The sequence below is a fragment of the Leucoraja erinacea genome, chromosome 25, assembly GCF_028641065.1.
Source record: "Leucoraja erinacea ecotype New England chromosome 25, Leri_hhj_1, whole genome shotgun sequence".
Taxonomy (NCBI): Eukaryota; Metazoa; Chordata; class Chondrichthyes; order Rajiformes; family Rajidae; genus Leucoraja; species Leucoraja erinaceus.
In genome coordinates this window covers 26,070,048-26,093,141 of record NC_073401.1, presented here as the reverse complement: position 1 = coordinate 26,093,141, position 23,094 = coordinate 26,070,048, and the positions used below count along the sequence as shown (strand labels likewise).

The 23,094-nt window shown below is 41.2% G+C and overlaps 1 protein-coding gene across 1 annotated transcript in view; it reads right to left on the bottom strand.

Moving 5' to 3' along the window:
• naa25 (N-alpha-acetyltransferase 25, NatB auxiliary subunit) overlaps positions 1-23,094 on the bottom strand; it is a 60,887-nt gene that overhangs the window by 22,750 nt on the left and 15,043 nt on the right. The window contains exons 4-15 of the mRNA XM_055655300.1: positions 21,039-21,157; positions 20,331-20,405; positions 18,356-18,463; positions 17,499-17,577; positions 15,883-15,994; positions 11,672-11,761; positions 10,528-10,700; positions 9,444-9,556; positions 7,343-7,550; positions 4,936-5,025; positions 3,669-3,849; positions 2,343-2,442 (exon numbers count right to left, since the gene is read on the bottom strand). Of these exons, the coding sequence (XP_055511275.1) occupies positions 2,343-2,442; positions 3,669-3,849; positions 4,936-5,025; positions 7,343-7,550; positions 9,444-9,556; positions 10,528-10,700; positions 11,672-11,761; positions 15,883-15,994; positions 17,499-17,577; positions 18,356-18,463; positions 20,331-20,405; positions 21,039-21,157 (1,448 nt within the window). The remainder of the gene's footprint in view (positions 1-2,342; positions 2,443-3,668; positions 3,850-4,935; positions 5,026-7,342; positions 7,551-9,443; positions 9,557-10,527; positions 10,701-11,671; positions 11,762-15,882; positions 15,995-17,498; positions 17,578-18,355; positions 18,464-20,330; positions 20,406-21,038; positions 21,158-23,094) is intronic.

Here is a 23,094-nt window from a genome sequence, read left to right as displayed (position 1 = left end):
TCACCCAACAAACAGCTAACAATGGCCTGTTTCCTTTATCATTGTTACTTTTTTGCCTTTCTTTCATTCATTGTTTTTTTTCTCTCCACATCACCATCTATATCTCTCATTTCCTTTATCCCTAACCAGTCTGAAGAAGGGTCTCGACCCGAAACATCACCCATTCCTTCTTTCCAGAGATGCTGCCTCGCCGCTGAGTTGCTCCAGCTTTTTGTGTCTATCTTCGGGAGATAATACCTATTGTACGGCACATACATCATGTTAGGTGGGACAGTTCCTGAACACAATCATTGTCTCAAAACAAGAGGTTCAAAGTGCTGGAGAAACTCAGCAGGTCAGGTCGCATACCTGGAGTGTGGTTTCAAGTCAGGATTCTTCTTTAGGCTCGAGTCTGAAGCTGGATCCTGACTCGAAATGTCAACTATCCATAGATAGACACAAAATGCTGGAGTAACTCAACGGAACAGCAGCATCTCTGGAGAGAAGGAATGGGTGACGTTTCTGAAGAAGAGTCTAGACCCGAAACATCACCCATTTCTTCTCTCTGGAGATGCTGCCCAAGTTACTCCAGCAATTTGTGTTTTATTTGTAAACCAACAACTGTAATTCCTTGGTACACAAAAATGCTGGGGAAACTCAGCGGGTGCAGCAGCATCTAAGGAGCGAAGGAGATAGGTAACGTTTCGGGCCAAAACCCTGAAGGTTACTCCAGCATTTTTGTGTACCTTCGATTTTCCAGCATCTGCAGTTCCTTCTTGAACACAACTGTAATTCCTTGTTTCTCCACATGAGGTTGTTGGCAGCAGCAGGAGAATTGTGCAGCAGCAGCACAATAGATAATGTGCAATATCGGCAGTAACCAATGTGAAAGTACAAGGGTATTTGCAACTATCTTCAGCCAGCTATGCAAGCACATAATTACGTCAGCTTTCTACTGAAGCCCATTTCTTCACCTATTCTGCCCTTCAACCAACTCAGTTTTCTCCACATGACCATGATCATATTGAATGGCGGTGCAGGCTCGCAGGGCCGAATGGCCTACTCCTGCACCTAATTTCTATGTTTCTATGACAGTAAAAAATGGCTAATACAACAATGTTGTGGTTGTGGTGCTGAAAACCTCGGCTCCAAACCAAGATGCAGCTTTGGCAACCCCAAAAATGTGTAAGATTAGTATGCTCTGATTAGCTTAGTTTAGTTTAGAAATCCAGGCCCTTTGGCCCACCGAGTCTGCACCAGCCAGCAATCCCCACACATCAACACTATCCTAAACTAGGGACAGTTATTACATTTATACCGAGCTAATTAACCTACAAACCTGAACATCTTTGGAGTCTTCGTCTCTGCTCGAATAAAAGCAGCATATCAACCTATTCTTAAATCATCAGCGACATTTTGGAAGATATCGCCGATGGTCCTATCAAAAAGCATGTACACGCCAAATAATCTCATCTCCAAGTCTCCAAAAGAATAAAAAGTATAAGAACAATAAACAATAAATTTACTGGGAAGGTTTCAAAAGGCATTGGAGTCCACGAATTTCAGTACAACTTATCTTCTGTGGAAGAATCTGACACGGAGAACATTTCATGACTATATTTGAGACTGGCAAGGTGCATTAAATTATCAGAGCATCTCAAATACTTCATGCTGCACTGTTTGGATAATATGACAATTATAGCAGGAACAGTTTGGTGTGCAACACAAACCAAGAGCACCTCATGGGGAGTGAAGTGTATGTCCAAAATTCAGAAATCCTAAATGCAATTCAGCCAAGTTAAAAAAGGAATAATATAATGGTTGCATAATTATTGTTTTATAATGTAGTAGGTCACCCAGGGGCAGACATATTACAGTAGTGTACTTGAGTGGCTGATCTGGCACTTTTCATAAGCGATCAATAATCAGAGTTTTCAGAAGGATACACGGCATGAGAAGAAAATTTTTAATTCAATTTGAAATTCATTCCCAAAGACAACAATAGTAGAAACATGGAACTGCAGATGCTGGTTTACACAAAAAGACAAAATGCTCAAGTAACTCAGCAAGTCAGGTAGCATCTCTGGAGAACATGAATAAGCGACATAGATAGAGTCTGAAAAAGGATCCCGACTCGACACATCACCTAGCTATGTTCTCCAGAGAAGCTGCTCGACCCATCGAGTTACTCCAACACTTTCCGTCTTTTGTTTTTTACAAATAGCCTTGACTTTACTGCAAACTGTATTGTTACACGCGCTCTTATTGAGGAAAATTAGGTTAAGAACAAGAGAACTATTAATTGCCAGGGTGTACAGCATCCTCTTTCTATTCAATATGCTGACAATTCATGGCACACTTACATCTTTCTGGTTGGAGTGGAAAAACCTGAGTGTGAAGTTACACGCTTGGGAAGCAGCAGCAAGGTGGCCCAATGGCTCTGCGTATCGAGTCAGCAAATACCTGCCAGTTAAATATAATATCAATCAGAAACACTGAGGAAAATATTACAATATCAAATGTCATCTGCAATGTGCACAGAAGATAACTTTTGCCCTTCAGGTAACCCGCAAGGCCTATAGTTATTTTGACATCTGAAACTAATGTATAGACTCAAACCTGCTCGATCTAATTATTGCCTCTTGTTTTGCCAAAGTTCTGATGGAAATCTAACCACACAGCATAGACACTCATCATCATTAATCTAAATTAGCCCCTCTGTCTAAAATTACATTCCATGTATTAAATGCCCGAGCTCAGAAGTACCTATTGAGTACTCTGTAAAATTCTCCAATAACCTGTGATCCAACTGTTCAGAAATGCCAATGGTTCAGCATCTGGCTAACCGGGTGTTAGAACAACATCCGATTGCCTCGAAAATCTGCTAGCCTAAAACCAAAATTCTAAAAGTGCCAGATAATGGAAGTCACCATTCCACACAATTTTTCTACTGTCAGAATAAGTTTAAGGTTGTCGAGAACGGCCTGGCTCTCCCATCTCAGAACCAAGAACCTGCCCCGAAAGACCCGGTGGGGTGCGCAGCCGGACGCAGAAAGACCCAGCGGGCTAAGGCCTGTAGGGAGGAAGTCGCCGAGCCCAGCCCCTGCTCGTCCCCCGAAGACCAGAGAGTCAAAAAGGAGAGAGCTGGCAACAATGGTCGCGAGGATCAAGGCCAGTAGGAAGTCTTGCCTTCCGGGACCTCAAGTTCGCTGCAGGAGGCGCCCCCGGGTCACAAAGGTGGCCGGGCGAGAAGAGTTACGCCAGAACGCTGAACAATCCAGGGGCTAGCCTGGATCGGGTGTCACTCCATGAGACCTAGCGTGCAGATCGGTCTTTAGAAATGGTGCCAAATCTGCTGACTCGGAAAATAACTTCACTGTGTTTTGCACATGTGACAATAAAGCACTATCGAACAAATCTATACCACAATTCATGCCATGGGACAGATAACATTGACCTAGACAACATTTCTGAAATTCCAAGCATTATGTAATATCGGCTATGTGGAAAATTGAAAACTATTTGAGTTAATCTTTGAATATTACTATTCTTTGGGTTTCCTTTGGAAAAGCAACTGCAAATAATAGCTAGTTGCAAATGAATGGCTGCATTCTTCATGGTTAATCTGGTCCAAGGTTCTTATTGGGTTGACAGTTACCTACCAACAATCAATCTAAATAAATACCCACCCAATTGTATCATGTTGCACATGCTTGGCATCAAGGCTGGTGTACAAGTCTACGACTGGCTCAAAAGCTCCCAGAAGACAGTAGATTCGAATGAGCAGCAACTTGAACTGAGCACTAGAGGGGCTGTTGGAGAGAGTCTCCTCCAGTAGGGCCAGAGACTGCCACAATGGCCCCTCCTCACCTGCAGGAACATCAGGACACAAAGGGGGTGAAGCAGAATCTATTCATGGATCCAGTGTCAACATCAGATGTATTACAATCAACCACTAAACCATTGTACCCATTTCGTCAGATGAATTACTCAAACCATTGCAGATCATTCTGCTTCCTGCCTCTTTCAACCTTTTCCAACGTTGTCTTCAAAACAAAAGAAAATCATCCTGTTCAAACTTCCCTTCAAAATATTAATTGTAGCCGAGAACAGATGTTGGTTTCTTTAACATTGATTTGCCTTGAATTCCGAGAGACTGGAAATTTAGAAATAAAAAGCTACTCGTACATAAATCAAGGTCTCAAAATTGCATGTGGATTAATGGCTAAATAAATTCAGAGGTCCAAAGACCAAAACGATATACGTTCATAATAGATGAAGGTCCATGGCTTTGGTTTGGACAAGTTTTTTTAAAATCAGACACCAATGAACCTCTGAAATGTTCATCCCTTTTACGTTAATGGAGAAAGGGTAGTGATAACAAAGGGAATGTCTGTGATAGGGTTCCAGCTGACAACTATTTTTGGCACCATTTGAGAGGGAAATTAACGATTGCTAGATCAGAGCTGATCTGCCTGGGAAAAGGTAAAAAGTAAAATATAAATGTACCCGCTACATTTCTTTACATCACTCAAATTAAAATTCCTTCTTTTCCAACTCAGGATTATGGAATACGTGACAAGGCTACAGACCTAAATTTGTGTTCCTCCACACAAGTATAATAAAAATTAAGAAGTCAATGAGGATGATGAACTTTGGAATTTTCTATGGCCCTCTGTGTTGATAAACTAGTTAAATGCGCCATTGTAGAAATCTGTAGCATAATCCCACAACCTCACGATAAAATGTACAACTGTGTTAATGTGACCGTTTCAAGGGAGAACTTAGAAAATACTAAATTTGAGTTCACTTATATTTAAGAAAAAGAGTACGATCACTAATAGGTGGCACTATTAAACAAGTCTGAAATACAGCTGATTTTTTTTCCCACCACAGAATATAATAGCATTTTCAGCTGACAAGGCTACAGGTTGAACGGAGAAGAAAATCACTGACCTGATTGTCTCCAGATGTCAAGAAGAAGATGCACAGCGAAGAGACAATAATTATCAGAGAACTGCAATTCCGTTTTTAAGCACGACTTTCCTATTAAACAGAACAGGCCGTAAAATATAAAAAACTAAATAAACCCCTAGAAATGAGAGAATGCCAGAAATACGCAGCAGGTCAAATCAAACTGAAATGTTAGCTCCGGTTTCTCTCTCCGTTGAAATTACTAGAGGTGGTAGTCGAGGCAGGCATTACTAAAACACACTCGGACAAGTACATCGATAGGAAAGGTTGAGAAGGATACTAGGCCAAGTGGGACCCGTTGGGCCCCGTTCCCCCAACGCAATATTCTACCACTCACACATAGCCCCCAACTGTGCAGGCGCTCGCACCTGACGTTTTTAAAGTTTAAAATGGCAATAAGTTGTAAAAAATAAGATTAATGTGAACGCATCTCACATTCCCTCTTCAATCCCCTATTCCCCTCCTCCATTATCCTCCCTATCCCCAGCCTCCACCAACCCTCCTTTGCTTCCTCCCCTCACCCTCTCCCTCCCCTCCATCATTACCTCGCCATCCCTCGTCCTACTCCTATCATTCTCCATTGCCCCATATCCCCAAGCCCTCTCTCTCTTCACCCTCCCTCTTCTTTTCTCTCTCCTCCTCCCCTCCCCCACTCCCTCCCTCACCTCTCCCTCCTTCTCATTTATCCTACCCTCAGTCACTCCCTCCCTCCATAACCCCCCTCCCTATCCCCCTCATCTCCCCCCCCATCACACCCCCCCCACTCCCCCTCCCCCCCTCTCCCCCCCTCTCCCCCCTCCTTGCCCTCCCCCACCATCCCCTCCTTCTCCCTCAATCCACCCCACTCTCCCTCCTCACCTTCCCAGGATCTCGATGCAAACCACCACCGACCCTAATCCTTGCCCTGGGTCTCGCTCCTCTCCTTCCCCGCGGCCCTGGAGCAACAATGCCGCCGCCCCCAGACCCAGGTCCCCAGCGCGGCCTCTCCCCACCCCCGGATCCACCGCAGCTCAGATACCGGGCCCATTGCGCACTCACGGGGCTCCCCCAACTGCGCAGGCACGGCTGGCAAGTGGGGGCGCTGTTTTAAATTATTTTAACTTTTAAATGTCAATAACTTGTAAAATATACCATCAATCTGAACAAAACTTGTTTCATTTACATTGCAGGACAATGGTAAGGTGGGCCAAAAATTGCAGCACTATCCTGTACTGTTTTGGTTGTTTTGGGAACACACAAACAAATATACAACCAAACAAACAAACAAGATGAGAGTTTTAGTAATATATACAAAATATAGATAATATAGTTAGATGAACCAAAAGCAGGCAAATGGGACTGGCTTAGATGGGGGACTTGGTAAGCATGGGTAGATTGAGCCTGTTTCTGTGCCTTACAACTTTGAAACTAACTATTGAACAGTTTCAGCATTAACTGTTGTTCAGAATTTTCTGATTTCCAAATCTGTAGCTTTTTGGCTTTTCCATACATGAGGATTTGACGGTAGTTTGCTGCAAGACTAGCACAACCAGGAATTACCACAATTGTTGGTTCAATGCCGATTAATAAAATGCTTTAAATTTTCTATTGAGGTAACATAAGACTAATGGCATTGGTCATTAAGTTGCTGTACAAGTTACACCGCTCTCCCGTTAGTTTCGTAAAAATGGTATTTTGATCTCAGTTGTTAGTGCAGTTGCACAGTCAACAGAATCACTGAATGTACTAGCATGGAAGAAGTCCATTCAACCGGCCATACCTGATGAAATAACTTCCACCACTAAAACTGGACAATTGGCACTTCAGTCTGAAGAAGGGTCCCAACCCAAAACACCTCCTCTCCATGTTCCCCAAAGATGATGCCTGACCCACTCAGTTACTGCAGTACTTTGTACCCTGAACTGATACTTCAAACTGCATCTAACCTAATGCAGTCCTTCATTTTGTTTATTTATTTGTTTGTTTATTATTGTCACCTGCGCCGAGATACAGTAAAAACCTTTGTATTACCTGATCCAAACAGATCACTTATATATAAATACAAATAAGTTAAACTCATGTACAAATCACAGAACAAAAGAGAAGGTACAGAGTGCACAATATAGTTCTCAACAGTTCGCATTAGTTCAAGAAATCACATGAACAAACAAACTTAAACATCAGAATATTCCAGTGCGATAATATGCAAAGTTTTAGAGAGTTAAATTTTAGCAGCAATTCTAATTTGAAATCAAATACAGGCTTCAAATTTTCCATCAGGAGAATCCCATTGACTTCCAATTTAAAAAATGTGTAAATATATAATCTCTCAAATATACATATTGGAGATAACTTCAGGCAATAGAATGTGCTGACAAAACAAAAACTGAATTTTAAAAAGTGAGCTCACCAAACTCCAGGGCATGTTTGTATCTCAGCATCAGCTCCTCGACAAGAATGAGTTTCTGTTCCCGGTCCAAGGCCTCATGAAGACCTAACAATCTGGCAAACTGGATGACAAACATGTGCCTCTGCATAGCTTTGATGTCACCTGGTAATGCAAGGTCACTCTCTGATGATACCGACAGAGGTACTACTTCCATCAGTTTGTTGATGAACTGCAGGGAAAAAACAAAACAAGAATAGCAATACCTATACTTAAAAAAGCAAACTACATGAAAGACGTTGTACACACCATATTGTTATTTATTAAGAGACAAGCACAAAGGATACCAAGATGGTTCATATGCCATCTATCCTCAGTCCATGATTAGACATATCACTTTTCAGCACTGATAAAAGGACTGGAACCAAAACATCCAGAACAACATTGTACAGTATGTTTTACATGGATGTTTCTTCCCGAACTATCATCATCATCATCATCAGAAGCAGCGATTCCACAACGTTCCCAATTATCCAAGCATGGGGAAAAAACACTAACAGCTGAACAGCCACCTCTCTCGAACAAGGCCACTTGAGCATAGCTAACAAGCTGAAGATAATGAAGTTAATTCTAAAATATTTGCTTGAATGGAAACACCCCCCCAGCTAAAAACAATGTCAACATGCATAGAAGAGCCAAATGTGTCAAAGGTTACGGGGAGAAGGCAGGAGAATGGGGTTGAGAGGGGAAAATAGGTCAGTCATGATTTGATGGTGGAGTAGACTTAAGGGACTGAATGGCCTAATTTTCCTCCTATGTCTTATGATCAAATAGGCAGCTAAAAAGAGGACTGGGATGTTGAGGCTACAACTACTGCTTTCATAGATACAGGGCTAGACAGAATAAAGTCATTGCCAAATAACGTGAAACAGAAGATAGTGGCGAGGGGAAAGGGGAATTCAAGCTGGGAGCAGCAGTTTGGAGAGAAAGGAGGAAGAGATGATGAGTTGTGACATGGATTGGAAGTGGGGATGATAAATGGCACTGAATGACAAACTAATGCAAGTGGAGAAGAGGGTGGGGGGGGTATGTTACAAAAGTAGAAAAAATAATGTAAGCTAAGAATTGCAGCTAAAGTTAATATTGTAAATAAGCAATAAAATTCCAGGTTACAAAAAAATGGCAAGGATAGACACACTAAATGGAAAATTTAAAGGCATCGATGACAGATTACAAAATTAAGACTAGCGGGTGCCTGAAAACTGAAATTGTCCTATCCTATACAAAAACAAATCTACTCTTTGGGCACAAAACACCTGAATTTAACCAATAATAAGTGACAATTAAAAGATTATTTCCAAGAAATTACATGACAATTTTAAAGTGATATTTACTGGCTCCATCCATAGACAATAGTTTTGGAACTAGCTAGGTTTTCTTACCATGAGAATTTGACATTCAACAAATAAAGGAAACTCTGAACACAGAACCAGATTAATGGGACAACTGACTGCACCAAGTAAGTTATTGCATTTTGAAAAAGTCCAAACAGCAGCAACACCCTACTCTTGTCGTCGACTTGTTACTGCATCACATATTTTCTGGACATTTTGAAGTTGGAAGGACAAACCCTGTAAGCTAACCATACTAACCATGTTGTACGTTCTACAGTTTAAGTGGGCATAATAGGAAGACATTTTAGTGGTGATGTTATAATTCTTCATGGTGACAACACTTGTTATTGGAATTAGAACAGATTATCCCGAGTTAATACATCAATTTTTTCCCAGTGTCTTTAGAAAATATCTGAGTAGGTTTTGACCGTTTACTTATCCAAATTGATTCTACATTCATGGCCTTCTGATGAAATGTCACATTTCCTTTTCAGTTCAGTCATGTCTCTAAATTTGCGGACAATTTAAAGCTACATAATGTCTGAAATCTCTTAAATGGCAGAAATGATTAGCTTTCTTTGTCTATTAAAAATGCCTAACGTTAATAAATGTACAAAGTGACAACCAATTCATATACTGACTGAATGCTGAGGCCACTGGGTGCACTTACCCATTCACCTCACTGTAGCACATCTGAGCGAATGGAGACTCTGCCAGTCTCCCGGTCTCACCTGTGTATGCCGCTCCGGTGACAGCAGATCGACAAAGATTCTCAGGTCAGAATAACAGCAAGGTTTATCCCCAAACCTCTCAAAGTACTGGAACATCAGCTCCTCTGGTATCCCTAGCAGCAAGGACAAACATAACAAAAGAAAACTGAGATGAGCGTTGCAGTGTGTGTCGCCACCGATGCAGCCTAGCATTCTGAACAAGTCACATTTTACAATGTGCATAATATGAAGGCTTAAATTGAAACACTCTGTATGAAGTTTGAACGTTCTCCCCGTGACTGTGTGAGTTAACTCCCGCACTCCAAAGATGTACATGTGTGCAGGTTAATTGGCTTGGTGACTGTGTAAAATAAAAATTGTCCCTAGTGTGTAGGATAGTGTTAATGTGCGGGGATCGCATACTCGGTGGGCTGAAGGGGCTGTTTCCACACTGTATGTCTCTTAACTAAACTAAATTGCCAATGATGTGATAAATCACAGCCTCACATGCTCATTATTATGAGCCTGTTCTTGTGCTGTACTGTCTATGTTTTAACAGTAATTATTGCAAAATAATGTTTTGCACTTTGTAATGACCCATCATGAAAAGTGCAATATGATTCTCTTTTTCCCTTTCTAAAGGCTACAGCCCATTCTCCAGTCAAACATTTCATGATTATTCAAAGGTTTCCCCTACCTGACTGAACACTTTTTAAACCCTTTTGTCATATTGGGTGGCTTTGACCTCAAAGGGCATCTTAGCTAATCTCAAAACTAGCCCTATTGAACGTTAAGTGTAAAAAGGAACTGCATATGCCGATTTAAACCGAAGAGACACAAAAAGCTGGAGTAACTCAGCGGGACAGGCAGCATCTCTGGAGAGAAGGAATGGGGATGTTTTGGGTCAAAATCTTTCTTCAGACTGGTATGGGATATGGGAAACGTTAACATGTTTGCAACGATAACATGTTGGATGTTAACATGATTTACAGCTTGCTCAAGAACCGCGTAAAGGAAATTTATTTTCCGCTCTCCATGATAATATTGAAATGTTATCTGATGTTGAAAGAATGAATTTACATCGAATAAACTATTAACCACTCACCAAGTCTGTATTCGTCATTGGTACCCCTCGCTCTCAGCCGTTTTATCAATTCAAGTTTAGCCAGGTATGGTCCCCTCAAACGGCGGGAACCCTTTGGTTCCTCATTCAAAATTCTCTCTTCCACAAAGTTTATGGCCTCCAGTATATGACAGGTGACTGGACCCTCCAGAGAGCTACGTAGGGAGAAAACAACTGTTTATTCTACCTCTACTTTTGCACCGCGTTATATATTAATAACAGCTTGCACTCTATGCATCTGACCACCCTAATGGTGCACAGAAATCCAAGGGAACTAAGGCTCTAAAATGTCTAAAGGGAGTGCAGACGTGGTTCCCTGGTGAGTTGAAGAGAGTGCAGAGGTTAAAGGGGTTCAGAAACTCAGATCCAATAAGCCAGATGCCAAAATGTTTGGTTTTGCAAACTTTGTGACAGCAGAGTTTTACTGCATCATAGGCTTGCAAATTTATGCATACTCAAAATCATTAATTAAGATCATTTCTACAATCCGAAGCATTATGGGAATCTGCTTTGTTCCAAAATATACAATCACGCATTTATAATTTTTTTTTTGTTGTTGTTGTTTATTTTATTAGAAGTTAGTACAATACAAAACAATACAGTGGGACCTAATTTTAGGTGCCAGCTATGTCATAACGTAATTATACATTCTATGTACAACCTCTAGTTTTATGTTTTTGAAAAGGAAATAAGACAGACAAGAAGAAGAAAAAAAAAATTTGGAGAAGAGGAGAAGAGAAAAAGAGGAAAAATAGATAATAGAAAATTGTTTTCCTATTTTCTACACATTTATAGATTAAATGCACTTTTTCTTCCTTATCACAGAAAATAAGAACCTCTAAATCTATTCTCTAAAGGACCTCTAAAACTATTCTAAAGAGGTTATACTGATAGACATCTCAATTTAGACACAAGGAACTACAAATTCTGGTTTACAAAAAATACATACAAAGTTCTGGGGTGACTCAGCAGGTCAGGAAGCAGCTTTGGGGAACATTTTTTTGGCAGCGTTTCCATGCTCTCCAGATATCTTGACCTGCCGAGTTACCCCAGCACTTTGTCTCTCTTTTTTTTCCCAGAAATCATAATTTGTTTACTTTACTGGGATATTTTAATAAAAACTCACTGTTCTGCATCTGTGGGTGGAGTCCAAGCAGCATCAATTAGATGGAAGAGGGAATCAAAGTAGGATAAGTAAAACTGCCAGTCATCTGGGCTAAAAGAGAACAAGAACAAAAACGATTTGCACATTCAGCAAGCCCTTAAATATGAAAACAGATCACAATGTTCAATTGCTTAACCATTGGTACATCAAGAGGTCAACTGTAAGTTACTTTACTTGGTTGAGGGTAGTTCATTTCTAGAAAGAATGAACTGCAGATGCTGGTTGACACAAAAGGACACCAAGTGCTAGAGTAACTCAGTTGGTCAGGCAGCATATCTGGGGTTCATTTTTAGCCTGGCAACTGCTTCTAAATTTCAAATTTCAAAAAAAAAAACTATCAGAAAAAGGTGATAACGTTAGTTTCGTTTTTTGTCACATGTACCGCAGTACAATGTAAAGTTTTTGTTAATCAGTTGGAAAGGCAATACGATTACAATCGCACCGTCCAGTGTACAGATACATGATAAAGGGAATAACGTGAAAAACATTTAACTGATCAATAACAGATTGGCTTTCTGTACATTTACTGTCAAATTAAAGAATAAATTATACTGAAAGTTGGCAGAATTTACTTCGATAAATTAATTTTTAGGACAAACCAATATTTAAATGTGCATTGCCCGAGCATTAGAATCTTCAGACCCATTTTCCTTGTCCAAACAATAAGTGAATGACTTTGTTAGAATTTTTGTCTACCTTCACTTTGTTAGAGTAATACTTTACTCGGTTTGTTAAGAGTAATTTTGGCTACGAGGCCAGAAGGCTTCTCGGTGGGCCGTGGCTGTGGACTGGGAACGTGGCCAGAGGCCTTTATCAAGGCTCCACGGTCTCGATGCCTCCTGTATCGCTGCGTAGAAGCCCGGGTCGGGGCCTGGCCGGGGCCTCGCGGGTGGAAGCCCATGTCAGGCGAAGCGGCGGATGGAGCCCGCGGCTGGGGCCCGGGTCAGCACCACAGAGGCGTGAAGTGGGGCGCCGACAGTGGTGAGGCCTTGATGGCCGCAACGCTGATGCCTCACGACGATGGGGCCTCGGCGCTGGTGAAGCCTCGCAGCGGCGGTGATGCCTCACGGGTCGACCCACAGTCGACGGTCGATGCGAGCGTGGAGGACCACCGTGAGGGAGGGGGAAGAACAATGGAGGACCCGGCGTGGGGGGGGGGGAGAACAATGATCAAGGGAGGGGGGGGGGGGGGGGGATCAATGGGGGGGACAAAGGACAAAGGACAATGGGGGCCCAGCGTGGGGGGAACTGTTGGGGCTGGGGGACAAGAGGAGGAGCCAGAGTGCTTTGTAACTGTGTCAGCGCCGCAGGTGGCTGCTATTTATATGCATTCTGTATTCAAGCAAAGAATCTCACTTGTGACAATAAAGTATTCCTATTCCTTCCTATTCTTTTAAAAGGAGTGTTATAGCATGTCATTAGCAGAGGATCAGACAACTTACTGTAAATATTTAAAAAGACGACGAATATTGGAAATCCGAAATAAAAACAGAAAATGTTAAATTGCACAGCTGCTCAGGCAGCATCTGGAAGAGGAAAAGTGCTCATCTCTTTCCTTCAGATCTTGACCAATTTGCTGCACATTTCCAACATTTTCTGCTTTATTACAAGTAATTTTCCGTTTGACAGCTATTCTAACAGAAGCCATGATCATATTAAAGTCCAACCATTGGCAAGCTATTCTATTTCTATGTTTCTATGTAAGACACCTTGAATTTCAATCACCATACATTTAAAGTCATAACACGTCAATAGGAAATAGAACTTGGGTGGATTTGAGATATGCTTGGATGCAATTAAGTGCTAAATTACAACAAGCATAAAGGGAATCTTCTTCAGTTCAAATGCATTCAGGCCAAATAGTACAAGGCCAGCATATACTTTGATTGTAATGACAGTAAAAAAGAGGACCAAAATCGACCAAAGGAACAAGTTCTGAAAAGCTAAAGAAAGTTGTCAAAAAAAAAAATCAACTAGGAATTGATTAGAAGATTATTTTTAGAAAATCTATGTCTGCTTTGTTATGACTAAATGAATGTTTTGTTATGATTAATGTAGCACCTTTGTGCGACAAAATATTGAAATGAAAGCAGTAGTAAAAACCCAGTGTGTAGGAAGGAACTGTAGAAAATGTGTAAGAAAGAACTGCAGATGCTGGTTTAAATCAATGGTAGACACACAATGCTGGAGCAACTCAGCAGGTGAGGCAGTATCTCTGGAGAGAAGGAGTGGGCAACGTTTCGGGTCGAGACCCTTCAGACTGTTGTCAGGGGAGGGGGCGGCACAAAGATAGAATGTAGTCGGAGACAGTAAGACCAGTGGGAGAACTGTAAAAGCTGGTTTATACCAAAGATAGACACAAAATGCTGGAGTAACTAAGCCATCGTCGCAACTGAAGGTGTCGGTGGCGTGGGCCACTGGAGGCCCTACAGCAGCTGGGGGATCAGGTAAATTAAACGCTGCCGGTGGCCCCACAGAGGTCAGTGCATTGCATTGCTAGGTCAGGCCGACCACTACTTCACTGACCCAGTGCAGCCACCGACACCAGGACAACGGGCCAAGATGTTTTTAAGAGCTTAACACACAAAAGCTACAAGTAATCATCAGAAAAATAGCGCCTGTCACAAGGTCATAAGGGATAGGAGCAGAATTAGGCCATTCCGCCCATCGCGTCTACCCCACCATTCGATCATGGCTGATCTACCTCTCCCTCCTCACCCCATTTTCCTGCCTTCTCCCCAAACCCCTGACACCTGTACTAATCAAGAATCTATCTATCTCTGCCTTAAAAATATCCACTGACTTGCCCTCCATAGATGGCAAAGAATTCCACAGATTCGCCACCCTCTGACTAAAGAAATTCCTCCTCATCTTCTTAAAGGAACGTCCTTTAATCCTGAGGCTATGGCCTCTAGTCCTACTCTCCCTCAGTGCCTTAAAACACTCATCATATGTTAACCCACTCTTCCTGGGACCGTTCTTGTAAAGGTCTTTATTCTCTGGACCCTGATAGAGGTCCCAGAGACCATGTGGCAGCTTTTCCTTTCCTCAGATTATGGTGCCCAAAATTGCTCAGGGGGAAATAGTGGGGTGCTGATCTGTGGGTGCTGCCTCATTGGAGCATATGGATGAGAAGGGAATAGGGACTATTTTCTAAAAATAAAATCGGTGACTTATACACTGTAATTGTTATTGGAGTAAATGTGCATACGTATAGTATGATTTTACAGAGTTGTATGCAAAACATAGCATTTCCCTGTATCTAGGTCCATGACAAAACACTAACTACTGAACTACTGTTACCTCTCCCCAGCACTCACCATCTCAGTCACACGTTACAATAATCACCTTCCACTGCTGATTTGTATTCACAACCCATATCCTCCAGCCTCACCCAAGAGCAACTGCATAATGGGGATGGACCGTTTGGACTGACAAAACTGACCCATTCACAAAGAGAGCACGACCTATTGACGTCCAGTGAAAAAGCACATGGTGGAGGCCTTCAAAGCATAATGCTTAAAAAGCTTTAAGGCTGAGATTTACAGATTCTTGATTAGTACGGATGTCAGGGGTTATGGGGAGAAGGCAGGAGAATGGGGTTGAGAGAAAAAGATAGATCAGCAATGATTGAATGGCAGTGTAGACTTGATGGGCCGAATGGCCTAATTTTGCTCTGATAACTTATGAACTGCCATCTTATACCAGAAATCAAGCCTATTAATAACAACATAAAAAGCAGCAATGCAAAACTGTAAAATCTGATTTTCCTTAATATCAGAGTTAAACTCATAACAACTGCAGCAGAAGTGCGCATTGACCATAATTGGCTTCAGCATCAATAACAGGATCCTAGGAGGGAAAAAATTAAACAGGCCAGTAGTTTTGTTCTGAACTGCGACCCCATGGGCATCAAATGGAAATCAGCCTCAGCAAGGATCTGGTGGCCATGAAATTAATCCGACTTAAAGCCAGAGGTGAGGGAAACTAGAGATAACAGTCACAGACTAAATTCACAGATTCATCTGAAAATCCCATTACCCATAGGATAAAATAATTGAATTGACCCAATTTTTAAATACATAATAGCAAGGCAATCCATCTCATACTGAAAGGAAGTTCAATAAACATTCCCTGCGAGGACATGATTAAATAATTGAAGACCTGCTCACTTGTTCAATAAAAGTTTCCTAGATAATGCATTGCATTCAGGCCATTTTATCAGCTTCTTGTATAGCACCATACATTTCATCTCACGACTCTGTAACTCACTGGTCAGTTTTTCTGAGGAGAAAACCAAAAATGTCCATATAAGCAAACAGGCAAACACATTGCTCTCAACTCAAATACAGCATAATGTTGCGTTGTTATAAGGGTCCAAGGTGAATAAGTCTGCACATAGTTTGTCTTCATTCTAATGAGCAGAGCCCCAGAATGTAAAGTCACCGAAACAGCACTTGATGGAATTAAATTAGTAAGCACGCAACAAATTGGAAACGGGAGGGGGTGGGTCTGAGGACTTTCGAAACATATTACTACAGAGTAATGAAGAACTAACAAAATACTCTGTTGGAAACAGAATTGGGAAGAATTAGACTTAACTTTAGTTTGGAGTTTAGGTTTTGTTTGGAGATACAGCATGGAAACAGCCCCTTCACGTCCTCGTTGACCAGCGATCACCCATTATCCCAGTTTCTCGTCTGGCACACTAGGGGCAACTTATGGAAGCCAATTAACCTCCAAAACTGCACGTCTTTGGAATATGGGAGGAAACTGGAGCACCAGGAGAAAACCCACATGGTCACAGGGAGAACTCACAGATTAGGTACAGATAGTCAGGATCGAACTAGGGTCTCTGGCGCTGTAAAGTGGCAACTCTACTGTTGCGCCACTTTTAGCTTCTTGTCATGTGCACCGAGATACAGTGAAAAGTATTTTGTGTGCGAATCAGTCAGCAGAAAGACTATACATTATTACAATCAAGCCATCCACAGTGTGCAGATACATGATATAGGGGATAATGTTTAGTGCAAGATACGAGCGCCGTAAAGCCCAATTAAAGATGGTCTGAAGGTCTGTAATGAGGTAGGCAGAAGCTCAGGGCCACTCTCCAATTGTTGGTAGGATGGTTCAGTTGCCTGATAATAGCTGTGAAGAAACTGTCTCTGAATCTGGAGGTGTGCATTTTCACACTTCTCCACCACTTGCCCGATGGGGAGAGGGGAGAAGAGGAATGACTGGTGAGTCATTAAAAATAATTATTGCAAATGGGTCAGGACACTCAGCTTCAACTTCTCTCGTGTAATGAACTGAAAGCATTGAGCCAGAACAACGGCAAGCATGACCACAACTGGCTTCTCATTCTTCTGATATATCATTGTCTTATGAGGTTACGGCACGGTGGAGCAGCGGTAGAGCTACTGCCTTCCAGCGCCAGAGACCTGGGCTTGATCCGGACTACTAGTGCTTGTCTGTACGGAGTTTGTGTGTTCTCCCCGTGACCTGCGTGAGTCTTCTCAGAAATCTTCCATTTCCCCCCACACTCCAAAGATCTACGGGTTTGTAGGTTAATTGGATTGGTGTAAATGTAAAATTGTCCCTAGTGTGTACAGGGTAGTGTTAATGTGCGGGGATCGCTGGTCAGTGCGGACTCGGTGGGCCAAAGGGCCTGTTTGCACGTTGCATCCCTAAACTAAACAACAGTAATTCAGGCTGCAAACTAGAACTGCCCATGCTCATGAAAGGAAAATATCACACTGCCACTCCTTTACATCAATTTTCACTTTACCTCCCAGCTTTCCTCTGATGACTTCCAGACCTTCCAGATCCTTTCCAAGACGTTCCAAAATCATTAAATAAAGTTGCACCTATTATCAAAAAGCAAAAGCAATTCAAAACCATATCCACATTGTATTCAAAGTCACTGTGATATGCCCAATTTTACATTTATAATTTTGATCACGAGAAGTCACTTGTGCCTGCGCAGTGCGGGCCCATCAGCCGTGCATGCTCAGTTTGGTGGAATATTGCATTGGGGGAACGGAACCCAACGGGTCCACGCTTGCTCTCGTATATTTTTAAAAAGGTGTTCCAAGCAAAATAAATTCTCTCATCTCTATCCTAAATGTGTGTCCCTTTATTTTGAGGCTGTTCCCTCTAGTCCTAGTCTTTCCCACTACTGAAGACATTCTCTCCATATCCACTTCATCTTGGCCTTTCATAAATTCATTAGTCATAGGAGCAGAATTAGGCCATTCGGCCCATCTCATCTACCCCGCTATTCAATCATGGCTGATCTCTTTCCCTCCAACCTAATTCTCCTGCCTTCTCCCCATAATCTTTGACACTCTTACTAATCAAGAACCTGTCAAATCCTATCAAAACACCCAATGACTTGGCCTCCACCGCTGTCTGCGGCAATTAATGCCACAAATTCACCACCAGTGAGATCCTCCCTCATCTTTCTAAATCATGAAGAATGATTAAAAAGATTTGAAGTAATTACGAGATTCTGCAGCATTTTTATCAGGGTATAATTTATCATGGAAATATAACCATGCCAGTGAGAATTTTAAATTTAAGACATTAATCTATAAGTGTCTTCATGCTGGGACTCGATAAAAATTGAATGTGCCCTTTTATTACCTCTGCTTCAGCCTCAATCTTGTCCTCTTTCACCATCTTCTCCACCATTCGTTGCGCCAAGGGGAGGAACATTGTCTTTGATAATTTCTCATCTTGTGCTGAAATGGACTACATACAATATAAGTAAAGTTAACAAAGTAATGTTGTCCTCTTAAAAGATATAGTCTGAAGTAACAATCATTCTCTGCCTCAGAGGGCTGTGGAGGCAGGTTCTCTGGATGCTTTCAAGAGAAAGCTAGATAGGGCTCTTAAAAATAGCAGAATCAGGGGATATGGGGAGAAGGCAAGAAGGGGGTACTGATTGGGGATGATCAGCCATGATCACATTGAATGGCGGTGCTGGCTCGAAGGGCCGAATGGCCTACTCCTGCACCTATTGTCTATAACAACTTACCCACCCTTTCAATACAATTAATATACATTTACAAATAATTACTGCTGCACGTATGCTTATTAATGTAAAAAGACATGAGGATCAGACAAAATAAAACACACTCCATCCCTTATGCAACTGCTGTGGAAGCATTTTAGTTTTAATTATTGCAAATGAGGAGCTTTGCAAGGGCTACACTTTTTCACCACAGATAACTCAAATAATTGACTCAATCTCTCATTTCAGCAATCAACCAAAATGCACACTGTGACAATTCTGTCAGATATTAGCAAGCTTGTTTTGGATGACACCACACAATCATTGTGACAAATGACAAGCAGCAGCTTTTAATTAGCCAAGAAGTGTTAAACAAGTTAAAAAAAAATCATACGTAATTAAAAATCACTATATTGTAACTTTAAAGTAAGCTAAAAAAAAAAAGTGCTAATTTTTAAGACTTAAAATTAGAGATCTGGGGCAAACTGAAAGACAGTGTGTGTGGAATCAGTCCAAAAGCAGCCGATTTCTCCCCCCTCTTGATTTATGCCACTGCTATATTGCCCGTGCTAAACAACAAGGTTGCTAAAACATTTGAAGCATCATCAATATTTGTCGATGGTAATTTACAAAAATCCATTCACAATATTTTAACTTCTTCAAAGGTTTTACTTCCAAATTGATCTACTTTCAAAGGCAAACTGCCTGATTACACTTTAATGATCACTGATCTTGTAAAGGCTGTTGTCACTAAACGGCTAAAGAGATGTGTATCTAGCAGCTGTGTTGACACAAAACCTACAGATTAATGGGGTTCTGAAGCCTGAGATATGCAGCACAGAAGCAGGCTCTTCAACCCACAAAATCTTCGCTGAATATCATTTATACTAATCTAACATTAATCCCATTTTTGATTTTTTACATTGTTGTATCACAAAGGGGGAAGCATATCTACCATCTGCATATATCAGATGCTATTTTAATTGGGTTAAGTACTTCGAGATGAGCTAATTGCTTCAACAATGCCATCAACAGTCTCCAGCTGTTTCTGACAAATTACTTTCATCCAAATGAATCTCACTTTGAATGTTTTTTTTACTCTTTAGGTTTTCCAATTCATCCACAACTTGTCCCAACATGCAAAAAAAATGTTGAACAGACACAAAATGCTGTAGTGACTCAGTGGGACAGGCAGCATCCTTGGAGAAAAGGAACAGGTGATGTTTCAGGTCGACACCCTTCTTCAGACTTCTCCAGACTGAAGAAGTGTCTTGTCCCGAAATGTCACTCATTCCTTCTCTTCAGGGATGCTGCCTGCCCCGCTTAGTTATTCCAACATTTTGTCTATCTTTGGTGTAAACCACCATTCGCAGTTCCACCCTGCACAAGAAAATGTTGAGGTGACTTTCACACACACAATGCCCTTGAGCTTAAGCCAATTTACCTCCCCAGTATTTTGTGCTGTTTGGGAATCTTGAAATTTTAATGAAACGAAAGTTTACTTCAACCGCAATATATTTTTTTCTAAATGCTGCATCAATTTTTATTTTCTCACATTGTTCATTACTGTACAATTAATATTGCCAGCACAGTAATGACACTTACCTGCATGACCAGACTCATCACAGACCAAAAATAATATGGATTCTTCGGAACAATCTTGTAAAGTGCCATTCCAGCCTACGAGGAAACAGAAGTCCATAGCACCTTAAATGCTTCATGAAATTATACTATTTCAGGGAATACATTCCCACAGTAGAGTTTAATTTCATACAATTTGCACTGTGGTAAATAGCAGATATTACCAACATTTGAAAGAGAATGACAGGTCTATGTTTTAAATAGAATTGTTTTGAATTATTATTAACCTATTATATTATTTATTTAATTTACATTAATCTAATATGGGGAGGGATGAATAATAATGTCAAAACAAGGCAGAACCTTTAATTTAAATTACACCAGAAACATTCCATATCTTTCATCAGTCAAATCTGTTAATAACCTGAAATAAGAAGCTAGCAATAGAAATATCACAAGCTAGGCAGCACATGTGGAAGGAGAAACAGTTAACACTATAGACCAATAACTTATTACAAATGGAAAAGTTTTAACTGAGGTAATTGATCTGTAACATTAACTATTTCACTTTCCATTGATGTGGCCTTACCAGTCAAGCATTTCCAGCACTTTGTTTTTAAGGCAGATTTCTAGCATTTTCAGTTTTAGATTTTCAATTACATGTAATAAGTTGTATTTTGCTCAGGGCAAGAAAGATACTCAGATGCACTTTCTTTGCTGCAGAAACAATACCTGTTGCATTTTTTTATATTCCCCAACCCTGGCATATGCCATGAAGAGATGCGAGTGGTACTCTTCACTGTTCGGGACCTTTCGCACAGCAGCCTCGTACAGCTTAGTGACCAATTCCGCTGAAAAAGAGAAGCACGAGTAACTTTACATGTTGTAATAACAACCCGTGCGTTCAACATGCACAAAATTATAAAATAAATTATTAAAAAGTGCGTTCGATTTCCCATGTACCAAGCTTTAGGCAGAAGAGATGTACTATAAACTCCAGTTCAGTCGTTTACTCAATTTCCTTGCTCGAGATGGATCAAGGAACTTACAACTAGCTTGAGTATCTCTGTGGTCGGAAGAGTAAAACTGTCCAAAATTCCTACTGATTATCAAGTAGGCATGCTGCTTATTTAGGAGGGGACAGAAAAACTCAAATTTGGCTGATGCCCTCAAAGATAATGCAATCCACATATGAAGCAACCATTTGGAGAACATACTTGGAAGCAATCTGCAGTAACTCTTAAACTCATAATTGTCTTTAGAAGAGGAAATGGAAGAGGGATTTTTCAGACAATTAAGACAGGAAAAAAAAAACAAACGTCAATGTTACTCATTTCTGCACCAGATGCTCATTTCATGGAATGAACAATACTTCGGCGACTGTTTCGCCGAAAACTTGCACTTGGTCTAATAAGGCCCTACTGCATCTCCTGGTTGCCATTTTGACTCCTCTTCCCATTCCCAAACTGAACTTTCTGTCCTCAGCCTCCATTGCCAAAGGGAGGTCATATGCAAATTGGAAGAACAGCACCTCATATTCTGTTCGTGTAGCTTAAGACCCAACGGTTTGAACATTGAATTCTCAAATTTTAGGTAACACATAACTGTACCCCACTCCCACTTTCTTTCCCCCCCACCCCCCACCTGTCCTTTGCCCCACCTGGTCTCGCACAAATTTCTCCCCTCCCAGCTCCATTCCTTCATCTAGCTTCACAATTCACAACTCGTCACTCCTTTTGTCTCAAACCTCTGACTTTTCATCTATGGCTTTTGTTTAGCCATCCGCCAATCAAAAACACCTCTTACCTCTGTATCCACCTATTACCGGCCAGGCTTTGTCCTGCTCTTCCTCTTTTCCAACTTTCTTCCCTCTAACCCATCACACATTCAATCTGAAGATCTGAAGAAGGGCCCCGAACCAAAACGCCACCTATTCATGTTCTCTAGAGATGCTGCCTGACCCGCTGGGTTACTCCAGCACTTTGTGTCTTTTAGAAAAATTCTGCCAATACAGCAGTTCCCATCTTGTTGGTAATAACAACAACATTATAGGCGGATTATTAATTTTGTTAAGTACTAAATATTCAAAGTATTTTGGAAAAATACATATATTGTGGAATATGAAGTGGTACAGATTGCAAGGAAGAAACAACAGGATGTGCTGTCTCAGAAATCCTTCAGCCTAGTATCCCAGAGCAAAGGAAAGGAAAATGTGACTACACAAAATAAACAGACTGTATGTGCAGACATGTATTAAGGGAAGTGGACAATATCCTTCCTTGTGGAAACAAAGCTATTACTAACATTTCTATTGAGCATCACAATGTACAAAGTCTGCCTTAGTAAACTGTGGCTAGTTTAGTTTAAGACTGTTAGATCGAAAACACGAATCAGAAACAAAAAGTGACGATGTTTCCGTTAAACATTAAAAACCTTACTTTTTTTTAAGCTTTTAGAGATACTGTATGGAAACACAGCCTTCGTCCCACTGAGTCCACGCAGACTGCCAATCATCCGTTCACACTAGTTCTAAAGTTACCCCACTTTCTCACTCACTCCCTTCACATTTGGGACAATTTTAGAAGCCAATTAATCTACAAAACGGCACATCTTTGGGATGTGGGAGGAAGCGCCTACACAAAACCTATGTGGTCAGAGGAAGTGCGTGCAAACCCCACACAGACAGCACTCCAGCTCAGGATCAAACCTAGGTCTCTGGAACTGTGAGACAGCAGTTTTACCAGGTGTGCCAACAACATGTTAATTTGATATTGTAACCCACCCACAC